Raw genomic sequence first — 11,623 nt, 5'->3', positions numbered from 1 at the left:
GACATGAGAGGCCACGCCTAGATTAAATTAGCAAAGAGGACAAATGGAATATAAGACATGGTTTGCATGGTCTGGCCAAGGGCGTCTGCAGAAATGAGTGCAACAACACACACACACACACACAGACACACACACACACACACACACACATGCACGCACACACACAGGCACACACATACACACACACACACACACACGCAAACAGACACACACAAATTGATTCACTCATCTCTGCTTTCGTGATTGAATAGCTTGTGCAGCAAAATAAAAGCTGTCTCTATAAACATTTTGTTGGTTCCCCCTTACACATATTTATATATATAAGTGAGTCTGCAAAGACCTTGGGAACACACACAATATGCATCTACCTGGGAGCCAAACACACAAAGTCCCTCTACCTGAACAGGAGCTTCGTCAAGAGAAGGAGCTTTGTCCAATCAGCTTTTCTGTTCTGTAGGTACTTACAGCCCGCCCGTGATTAGCTGATTACCTCTGCCCTCCATACATCCTCTTGTGTCCAAACAGGCGACACTCAGCCTTCACTCAATACCCCACCCGAACCTGCCTGCTGGGAAGCTGATGGCTGATAAGGATGACAGGCTATGTGATCCAGTGGTTGCCAAGGGTGACAGCACAGAAATCTCTCTCTCTCTCTTTCGCTCTCTCTCTCTCTCTCTCGCTCTCTGGTGTCATAGTTGTAGCTGTAATATGGATGCTGTATTAAACTACTCAAAGCGGACTGTAGCTAATCACCAGACGCCATTAACCCGGGATAAACTTAGAATATCCAGGAGCGATAAGGAGTGTGGCATTGGTGATACTGCAACTTAACAAGTGTATAGCCTACACATTGCCTGGCTCTCACCAGCAAGGTATTGACCTCACAACAACTCAGGTCCTGCACCGGGGAGCTGGTAGCCCTCAGTCTGATGATATGCCTTTGATCAATATCAGTCTGATAATGAGATATGGCTCATTATCAGACTGATAATGAGCGTTGGCCGGAGAGCTGCGAAAAGGATAAAAGATGTAAGCAGCTGGCCTCCAATGCTCAAGAGAGCCAAAAACCTTCCATATTCCTATTAAATATTCTCTTTTTTCTCTTTCCCTTTCAAACAAGGAACATCAAAAAGGGCGATTTTCCTGTGTGTGTCAGTGTTCAGTTCCAACTCTTGTGACTTGTGGCCAATCCAGCAGCAGCTATAATAAAGGCAGGCACCACGCCCTTGCTCTGTTGCGGTTTTCGTCTCAACATTCTAGGAAACACCTTTTCTAAGCACATTAACATCTCCTCTGGGCCAGAAGGAACTGATGTGGTACAACAGATAATTCTCAGACTACTTTTTCCACTTTAACTCCATTTAGTCTCTATAGCTTTCTGACCTTTCTTTCTCTATAACCACTTGCTATAGATGTCTAATTCTCCTTATGGATTCTCCCTCACTTAATGCAGTTCCCTAAAGCCTTTGAGGCTCAAGGAACACAGACACTTCCTAAGTACCCACCTTTGACTAAATCAAACGACTAAATGAAAAGGGAACACAGGGCGATGTCAATCCCCTTAAATCTTTTTGAATGCAGTCTTCCAAGACAGGGGCAGCTTTATGTACGGTCCTATAGCAGTCCTCGAGAGATTTGTGGAGGACCTGTTGAGATTGGCACGGCAGAGTATGTTTGATTGCAGTTCAGTGTGAACCATCCCGTCTTCTGGTGTCCACCAGGGCCTCTCCTGCGGACCATTCGTCTCCATCGCTATGATGGCGGGAAACATCGGACACCCCCATTGGTCACCGTCCATCCTTGAGAAGCTGAATACGTTGTTTCCTCATTTGTCATGGACCCCCAGGTCTGTTTAAATTGCAGTAGGTGGTGAGGTGCCACCGAGGGACAGGTCTCTTCCCTTGGAGGGGGTGGTACTCCCTAGCCAATCAATATGCTCCCATGAGACAGAGGGCTACGGAGCCAAGCACTCCATGTAATGAAGTGCCTGCCTGATTGATGCCCCCTGCTGGCTCAAACTGCAGCGGTGCAGCGCGGTACTGCAACAGCAGCACTTTTCTTTGATTGGACGTTTCTCTCCTCCATCAGCATCGCCCACGACCCACCAAAACGTTTACAACCACCTGTCTCCCATCCTGCCCCAACCCCCCCTCCCCCCTCCCACCCCTCCAACCCCCACTACAGACACTCTCTTATCATTCCTATATGGTCTGCCTCCATCTAAATGCTGGTGCTGGTGCTATGGATGCTGATCCCTCTGCTCTGCAGAGGGACTCTCGGGCTGATTGGTCGATTGTTTGTTTAATTTGAGTCGATTTTCGGCTAGAGTCCTGACACGGGGGAGTTGGATTGTTGATTTCCTGTTATCAAGCTGTTTTCTTTATTTTTGCAGATTTCATCGTAACTGAGACGATTTAATTGGTCGAGACAAGAAGGGTTGGTTCATTGGAGTAGAGTACCTCGAAATGGATAAATTCTGTGAAACGTTGTGATCAATAACAACTACTGCCACGCATTACGATCAACACAGAGACAACGTACCACGAGCTGGAATCACCTCATGAACCGCTGTTGTTTTCCCCATCTTATCCCTGACCCTGTGGGGCCGAGCTGGCCGTCTTCCAGGGAACGTTTGATTAAAGTGGTCTCTTCAGGATGTCAGCCAAGTCTGGGAAAACCCTGAACTTCCAGATGCTCTCGCGTGCTCCACACCCGACTCTCCTCTCTCTACCAACACCTAATCAGACATCGGCCCTATGAGGCACCTACAAGGTGTCTCAGCTCCATCTATCCACCTGGCTCAGTGACACACAGTTATGATCTATAGATACCAACATCTGTGAATGCCGATAAATACTTTTGAGAATTAAATCGATAAGGACTGATTTATTCTTGATGTACAAATCAATCTGTTAAATGTCCATTCCATATGAAGAGATAGCCTTAAAACTCCACTTCATCATGTATAACTCAACAGAACCTTTTCAGATTCAGATTCAGGGGACTTTATTAATCTGGGGAATGGTTTAGCCCGTGCATTGTAACTCAACCCTGGCAATACTACTTCCATCAGTACTGTTGATACGCTGCACATTTCCACTAAAAACAGTTTACAAATCCAACAGATTGAAATCGAAAAAGCATGACATTCGAAGGGCAAATGATAACTAATTCCTATTGATCTGTCTGTAATATTTTAGAGTGGCACATCTCAAAATGGAAGATGAAAATGGAGGATTTCAGGGCATGCATTGGGGAAGCATTTGATGCTGGATGCCCATAATAATGCGCTTCTGAGCAGGACAGGGACTGTAAATCTCGGGGCTAAGATTGCATTGCAGCGGGTCCGTCTGGGCTTCACCCCACTATATATTCCCCTAGACAGGGCACCAAGATAGTTTATCACACAGCCTCATCCCATCTATGTGGAGAAGCTGTAGGGTTTATAAAACAACCAACCATCTAAATCAGTATGGAACTACCTAGTTAATCTGAAGTAAGATTAAATTTGCAACTTTCTTTCAATACCAGCGAGGTAAATTATAATGGTTGGGTCATTAAGGGTTAATGTGTGTTGATTGAGTATGGGGCAGAGTGGCAAATTGGGCTCACACCACCAAGCCTCCTCACATAATGATTTGAGAATTCATTAAAAGCCAACTGTTTGTTTTACATGACTAATTTGGCCTTACATTTGCTGTATGGCATGGTTTGAGATCTGTGAATATAACCATAGGATTTAACTTTATTTTGAATAATATTACATGGCTATTTTTCATTGCTTGTTAGTTTGGGAGAAATGGAGGAAACAAGAGGTAGACCTTCAATGTGAACATAACTTCTGTAAAAAATAAGCCTCTAACAATACGGCCATAAAAAAAACATCGTTATGCACAGAAACCCACACGGCCAAAATTTCCGCGAGGCGAAGCGGAGGACTGCGAGTCCTGGGAGGAGGCTCGCTCTCACGGGGCGATGCATTTCTCCGCTCCCCGTCAGAGGGGCTGGAGACGCAGACAGGACACCCACTCTATCCTAATCATGTTCACAGCCACTAATTGCCTACTTTGCAGCCACGCAGTGAGCGAGGTTCACCAACCTCCGAGGAGTCTGCATGGAGCTTGAGCCGAACTTGCTGTTCTCGACAAGGTGCGTGCGTGGGTGGTTGCCCCGGTGAATGAGAACTTCCACCTGGACCAGGTGATGCTGAGAAGATGATCGGAGCTCTCCCCGTCATCGCTTGCTACTTCTTCAGTTTGATTTACGGTAAATATTAATTTATCTTAGTTGTATATCATTGCATGACTTCTTCATGAATTTTTTTAAGTGGTTAGATTATTTTGCCGGCAATTTATATGTGGGCCTAATTTACCTGATCAATAGCATAGTCTTTACTTTTCTTTTCGTTTTTTATCGTTAAAATATTTTTTATCCGCTGTCATGAAATAAACATTAAGAAAAATAGACTCTTACTTTTTCAAAGTTAGGAAATCTGCATATGATATCATTATGACTTACAATAAATTAAACGTTCATTTTTTTTATCTAGATTGAAATTAACAAAACATCTAGGTCTATTTGGTTATACTTATGGACATTTTTGGGGATTGCAGATGGTCATTAAACATTAGGCCTACACGTCACAGGGGAACTTTGTAAAAGCTGGTTTATAAGTAAATCTCTAAAGCTTTACTTATCCATTTAACACAACCACTGCATCCATGTTATCACATGGAAGACTGCCTCAAATAGCAAAGGAAAGTTACAAAAGTAAGCTTCGCTTTATACGGTTTGGACTCTGTCTTTTAATATGGTTCTTGATGTTTCTTCAAACTTAGAAACCCATCCAATTAAAGTTGATAGGTCTCAGGTGTGCCGTGTGAGTCTCCCGAACGGCAGAGGGAGAATGAATGAATGAAACAAATGCATTGATTTATGATAGGTATTTTAGTGGAACACATTGTTACGTACTTTCCAGAATTCATAGGAACATCAGGTCTGCACTGTGATATAATAACTGTCTCCTTCACAGCCCTGCATGGATGGCTGTGAAGCCCACAGCCCACTAAGTAAAACAAATGTATACTTGAAATGTGCTTTTAAAGTGTACATTTAGTTTATTAAGAAAGGTATGTGAAATTTTTACTAATTTAAGTGTTTGAAGTACCAAACGTCCTAAAGAAGTACATTTGGCTTACTTAAATGTACTTCAAGTGTAGTGGGCCTAATTTCGTATTCATATACCCAAGTGCATTTATAAAATTATGCTTTGTTGGCATAAAGAAAAACCTTACAGTACACTTTATTTATGTTACTGATGTATTTAAAACACTTTAAAGACCTTACTATTTGTCTGATAACACTTTCATAGTCACCAGTATATTGGAAACACACTTTAAAGACGTAACCATTTGTATGATAGCGCTTTGATAAGGTCACCACTGTATTTGGAACTAACTTTAAAGGTACTGCAGTGACCTTTGTGCCACTGCATTATTAGTCCTGAACTCGTCATCCCCCATAATGTCAACTTTTATAAAATACACACTCATGTAGATGTATACACAGAATATTCGTATACACCTATATGCATACAGACAGACCGACCCATGACAAATGCACATGCAAACTCACACTTAAACAAACAAATGACCAAGTATGTGCACAAACACAGACACATATACACACAAACGGACACAATCACACCAACTACCCGGTCAGTGGTCAGTGTTATGGAGCCAACGTCTCTGAGGGGTCTGCCGGCATCCCGGGCGGGCCCTTCACCTCTGGGGCTCAGTGGCCCTGTTTGATTACGACCTCATGGAGCCATGACAACCATCTGTCTGTTAGACTGAACTCTGCTGCTGCGATCGTGCTGATTGGGCCCTCAGCCAAGGAGCTGATGAGGCTTCTGTCATGGTGGCGGTGGCGTTGACGAATGGGTGGCGGACCTGCCTGTTAAACTCCCATAACTCGTAGCACCTTACGGAGTGTGTATCGGCGAGGGATGAAATGCAGTTTTAGAGTAGTGTAGTAAAATTCAAACAAAGACACCCGTCTAAAACGTCATAGGGTTCATATGCCTTACATTAACGTCTCTAGGGGAAAATTGATAGCAAAGTTGCAACCTGATGCGATCAATCTCTCGAGTCCCTGACTGCAGTTTTGTTTTGGTCACCTCCGCCAATGGGTTGGTCAATATTAGTCCCACCTCATTGGGCGGTTTCCCGTGGGTAGTTTGGTGCAACTCAGCTACTCGTGGTAGTGTCCGGACATTAATTATAAACAGAGGACAGACAGAGGAGGAAGAGTGTAGCGGTATTCTATCCATTCTGCCTTAGAGGGATAGGGCTAACCATCTGTTTAAATCAGGCAGCTCTTCACCACTGATATGGATTCCATTCATCAAGCAGGTGAGGTATAGTCACTGCTTTTGCAAGGCTTGCACATACTCTTTGTTAGCAAAAGCCATTGGGAACCATTTTAACAGGAACTTTAAAATACAAGCAGGTCAAACACAATTGTATAATCAAAATAGTTGTATTCAAAACAAATTGAAGCGAATAACTTAAAACCAATACAAAGCACTTTGTCAGCACAAACCATCGTAGCACGGGAACCAGGCAGTGGTGCTTCAATGAAAACATTTTCTATACCAGCAGCACAAGTCATTGACTATTTATCACCAAAATAAATACTCTTCAGTGACTTCAAGAGTGATTTTTTCAAAGACCCAAGACACTAATTGAACAATTCTACCAATAAGAGTCAAAAGGAGGCAGTTCATTATAACAACACATTGAGCAAGATATCCCTTCCCTTCCATCTGTACTTAAAGCTCATTGTATGGCCTTTTTAAAGAAAACCTGAGTTAACCTTTGTTTGAATGCAGATGCATCACTCCTTAGTAGGTAAAGATATCTGTTACACGGCATAGGTAACAGATGTGCGGAATCTGAAGAGCGCCTGATGAACTGGCTGCTTGTGAAACAGCGCTACAACAAGCTGATCCGCCCAGCGATAAACAGGTCGGAGAGGGTGACCATCACACTGCAAGTGTCTCTGGCACAACTCATCAGCGTGGTGAGTCACCAACCATCCACACGTCTACAATCTCAATTGACAAAAATACACTCAATCTTGTTTTATGTTTAACTGAGTCTTGAAATAAATCAACATTTTTAACAGTTTTCACAGGGTTCCAAGATAGATTAAACATTGTTAATATTCATACACCACACCAACTACCTTCTAAAACATATTGTCAAACTGTCTCGATTAGTCTTATGCTTAATGAGAGAAGGGACATTTGTGTCAAATGGTTGTATTTACTGTTTGTCCTATATCAATTTACTTGTTTTTAATTAATCAAAAACATACAGCCATAGAGCAGTGCCATTAGAATGTTGGTGATATGCAGCCAAGGTTTTGATCTGCAAACCAAAACAGTCTGACTCATTCAATGCCTCCATTTATGAGCTACAAAAATTCTTTGCAGCAATTGACATTTGGTTTACTTTATTGAAAGAGTTCATCAGGACAATGCGATAAGAATGTCATGGACACAGAGGTTATCAATGCATTTATTGTTTCATTCTATTGGACAGCTGAAGGGCTCTGAGTGATGGGATGGCTGGGTTTTGATTTTGTCTGTGTTAGGCAGCCTATCTGCTTCTTAGGCTTATGTAGGCCTAGCTAAAATCACTCTAAATGGCTTTTGATGAAGGTAAATGTAAAAATAGTCGTTAGTTGTTAAATTACAAACTCATTTATGTATGCAGTACTCAGTTTTTATTCTTGATGGATGAAAGTACTGTATCAGTACTAGTAACACTTTGCATTCTTGTGGACTTAAAGGTGATTTATTTGTGATAAATAATATAATTCATTTCTTGAATAAGGCTTCTTTCTTTGAGCCAAGAATCAAATTATTCTTGTTGTTTTGTTTGTGAAGAAATGCATGAAATTGATATGAATTGAGGTCACCACTTTGACCTCTCCTTCCCTTTCTATTTCCAGAACGAAAGGGAGCAGATTATGACAACCAATGTCTGGCTCACTCAGGTAAGCTTAATAAAGGCTGAAGGTCCATCAGCATCAATCACCAACCGCTTCCACCCTGACCAAAGCCGTCTCTTCTAAAGTCCTTCCCCTGAACTTGGATTAAACCATATCCCTTCCGTTCTACCTCAAAGTGGAACAGGGCTCTGTAATTGTGCTTCTTTCCAGTGATCATGAAGCTTGTAATGGCCAGTTTGAGCTGGTCCCCGGGAGACTTTGTGACAGGATTTGACTGTGTCAGTTGTCTTTGTTTCTCTGCAGTACTGGGTGGACTACAGATTGGCCTGGGACCCCTCGAAATACGAAGGCATCGAGAAGCTGTGCATTCCCTCCAAACAAATCTGGCTGCCCGACATTGTTCTGTACAATAAGTAAGACCCACTACAGACTCATTCTGCTACAATCCCCTTATTTACTAAATACTTTTAACATATCTAACAAGGTTTGTTGCTGTTTTACTTAATAATGATATTAATATTGAGAAAATAGTCCATGATATCGTGTTGGTAGCATTGATTTAGTTGTAAGCCCAAACAATACAGCATTCGTTTGACCACAATCTACCCACCTTGTCTTGTCTTTTACCTTCTTCAGTGCATGCCTCTTTAACCTTCAGAATCATTGACGGTTTTTTAGGTCCAGGCACCGACTTTATTCAATAGTTTTGTGGATTTCTTGAAATGCCTGTGAAAGGTTTTCTATAAGGCATTTTATATGATTCAGACGCACCCACTCTTTTATGTCATTTCCTTCCACTGTTGTTCTCAGTGCGGACGGCACCTATGAGGTAACGGTGTTCACCAACGCCATCGTGCAATTCAACGGCAGTATCTTCTGGCTTCCGCCCGCCATCTACAAGAGCGCCTGTAAGATCGAAGTGAAGCACTTCCCCTTCGACCAGCAGAACTGCACCCTCAAGTTCCGCTCCTGGACCTATGACCACACCGAGCTGGACCTGGTCCTGAAGTCCGAGGTGGCCAGCATCGACGACTTCACACCCAGTGGAGAGTGGGACATCCTGGCCCTTCCAGGCAGGCGGACCACCAACCCTCTGGACCCCACCTACGTGGACCTAACCTATGACTTCATCATCAAGAGGAAGCCCCTCTTCTACACCATCAACCTCATCATCCCCTGCGTGCTGATCACCTCCTTGGCCATCCTGGTCTTCTACTTGCCCTCAGACTGCGGGGAGAAAATCACCTTATGTATCTCCGTCCTCCTAGCGCTCACTGTGTTCCTTCTTCTCATATCCAAGATCGTTCCGCCGACGTCCCTGGATGTGCCGCTGATCGGCAAGTACCTGATGTTCACCATGGTGCTGGTGACCTTCTCCATCATCACCAGTGTGTGTGTGCTCAACGTGCACCACCGCTCGCCCAGCACACACACCATGCCCTCCTGGGTCAAGGTGGTGTTCCTGATCAGGATGCCCGCCTTGCTATTCATGAGACGGCCTCCAGATCACTTAGCGCAGCCGAGACCCCATAAGCAGCCATACAAGAGGCCTACCAGGCCCGTGCTGGGCAAGGGACGGCCTCCTCCTGAAACAGGCATCACCGTGTCCACTTCCTCGGCCACTCTCCTCGCCTCTCACTCTGTCTTCTCCATCCCGGGACACTTTTACAACCGGGATGCCGTTCCTCCGCTGACACACAGGCACATGAACCGTAGAGTGGATGGAGGGTCTTTGCCCGTTGGCTCCTTGTGCAGCCAGGACCTTAGGCCCAGAACCGGCCGGGACTGGTCCGCAGAGCTCCAGGAGGCGGTGGATGGGGTCCGCCTGGTCGCCGACCACATAAAGGAAGATCACGATGATCAGGGTGTATGTATCACACTCAATAAGTCACTATTGTTGAAAGGTTTTATATACGGTTGAAAGGTTGAATATTTGACAAAGGTTTTGGAAATGGTGTTAATAATAGGGTTGGGGTTTAAGGTACAGAGAATGTAACTATAATCAACATTGAGAAGGCCCACACATTTATATTTTACTGTCCAGTAGGAGGTATTGTTGATAAATGACGGGTTATGGATGTTCAACCTCATTCTGAATCAAATCCTGGGTGTTCTTCGCTCGAAGCAGTTCCACAATATCATCACTGACCCCAACGCTGTTCTCCAGTAGTGCTCTGAACCCTGTCCATTTGGTCTTCTCAGGAGGCTTGTAATATCTGGCATACTTTATGCCTCTCGGTCACAGGAGGTTTCAAGCTTAAAGTTAGACACCATGCAATGTATTGTTGTCTTGCAGAAATCAATGGAATAGGTTGGTCACAAGGCTGGACAAATGAACCCCTTAACAAATTGCCACGGACAGCATAGCATGGTCAATATCCATTTCTAATGTCGGAGTAAGCAGAATAGGTGATGAATCCATGCTCAGACATGACTTCATCATTAGGTAACTTAATAATAGTGAGATGTGGGATGTAGAGATATATATAAGCAGTGGTGGTTCCTGTCCTTGACTTGTCCATCACTAGTATTCACATACAATCACTTGTATTGACTATTTGCAATCTGCCCAATGGCAGCAAACTACGCAAGCCTCATCCAATCCCTTTCTACTATAAGAACGATAAGATGTATTTTTCTGAGACTAGAATCAGGGCTGTGTTTAAATTGCTGTCATTTTCCAAACCATTTCACCCTTGTTTCTGTGTTATCGCAGGTAATTGAGGACTGGAAGTATGTGGCAATGGTGGTGGATCGTCTGTTCCTGTGGGTCTTCGTGATAGTGTGTGTGGTGGGAACGCTTGGCCTGTTCCTACAGCCTGTTTTCCAGAAGCCCATCGTTCCAACCCTGCAGCTAAGCTCAGAGACTCCTCGCATCTGAACCGGCAACCAGCAGATCAACGGCAGCATTCAAATTTTGGTGTGTGTGTGTGTGTGTGTGTGTGTGTATGTGTGTCTGTGTGTGTGTGTGTGTGTGTGTGTGTGTGTGTGTGTGTGTGTTTGTGTGCGTGTGTGTGTGTGTGTGTAAATTAACACTCCAATATTACATGGGTAGTTTGAAAGACATTTGAATTGTTGATTGATGTAAGATACCATGTGACAATTTGGTACAAGTCTGCTGCATTGAGAGTACTTCAAAGGTCGCTGGTAGATCATTGTCAGCCAGAGCGTAACTAAAACTCAAAATGATAGCAATCATGACAAATCATTGTATCACAACAAGGCACCTGGGTAGAAAAGCACGTTAAGTGAGGAAAATGATTCGCAAATATGATACAGCAGTGGTTGATCTGTGCATTCCAGTCAAAGGCACCAATTAAGAGCAGCAATATAAGCCAATAGCTCTTTGGCGCTGTGATGAAATGAAAGAGGGGCATCTGAATAGACCTGATGAGCATCATTAGTGGTCAGTGTCAGCAGCATCAATGTTCAAGTACTGCTAGAGCACAGCTTCAACACATGTGAACTTAGACGTCTCAATTTGTGGAGGTAGAAAACAGGTGTTCCAAAAATATTGAAGCTACACAGATGTCATACATAAATGTGTGGTAATGCAATAACACCCACCACTGATCCATTAAATGTATTAAAATCCCCATGAAGT

At 43.6% G+C, this 11,623-nt stretch overlaps 1 protein-coding gene across 1 annotated transcript; it reads left to right on the top strand.

Annotated features, from left to right (window-relative positions):
- Positions 1 to 6,391: 6,391 nt before the first annotated feature.
- chrnb4 (cholinergic receptor, nicotinic, beta 4 (neuronal)) lies at positions 6,392 to 10,900 on the top strand (the record flags this gene model as incomplete). The annotated part of the gene is made up of 6 exons (XM_079737347.1): positions 6,392 to 6,413; positions 6,938 to 7,083; positions 8,020 to 8,064; positions 8,323 to 8,432; positions 8,830 to 9,886; positions 10,736 to 10,900. The coding sequence occupies 6 exons, from the start codon at positions 6,392 to 6,394 to the stop codon at positions 10,898 to 10,900; spliced, it is 1,545 nt and encodes a 514-aa protein (XP_079593473.1).
- Positions 10,901 to 11,623: the final 723 nt, after the last annotated feature.

This window comes from Pollachius pollachius (assembly GCF_949987615.1).
Source record: "Pollachius pollachius genome assembly, chromosome: 5".
Lineage (NCBI taxonomy): Eukaryota > Metazoa > Chordata > Actinopteri > Gadiformes > Gadidae > Pollachius > Pollachius pollachius.
Note: the sequence above shows the minus strand (reverse complement) of the source record. Positions and strands in the feature narration are given on the sequence as shown.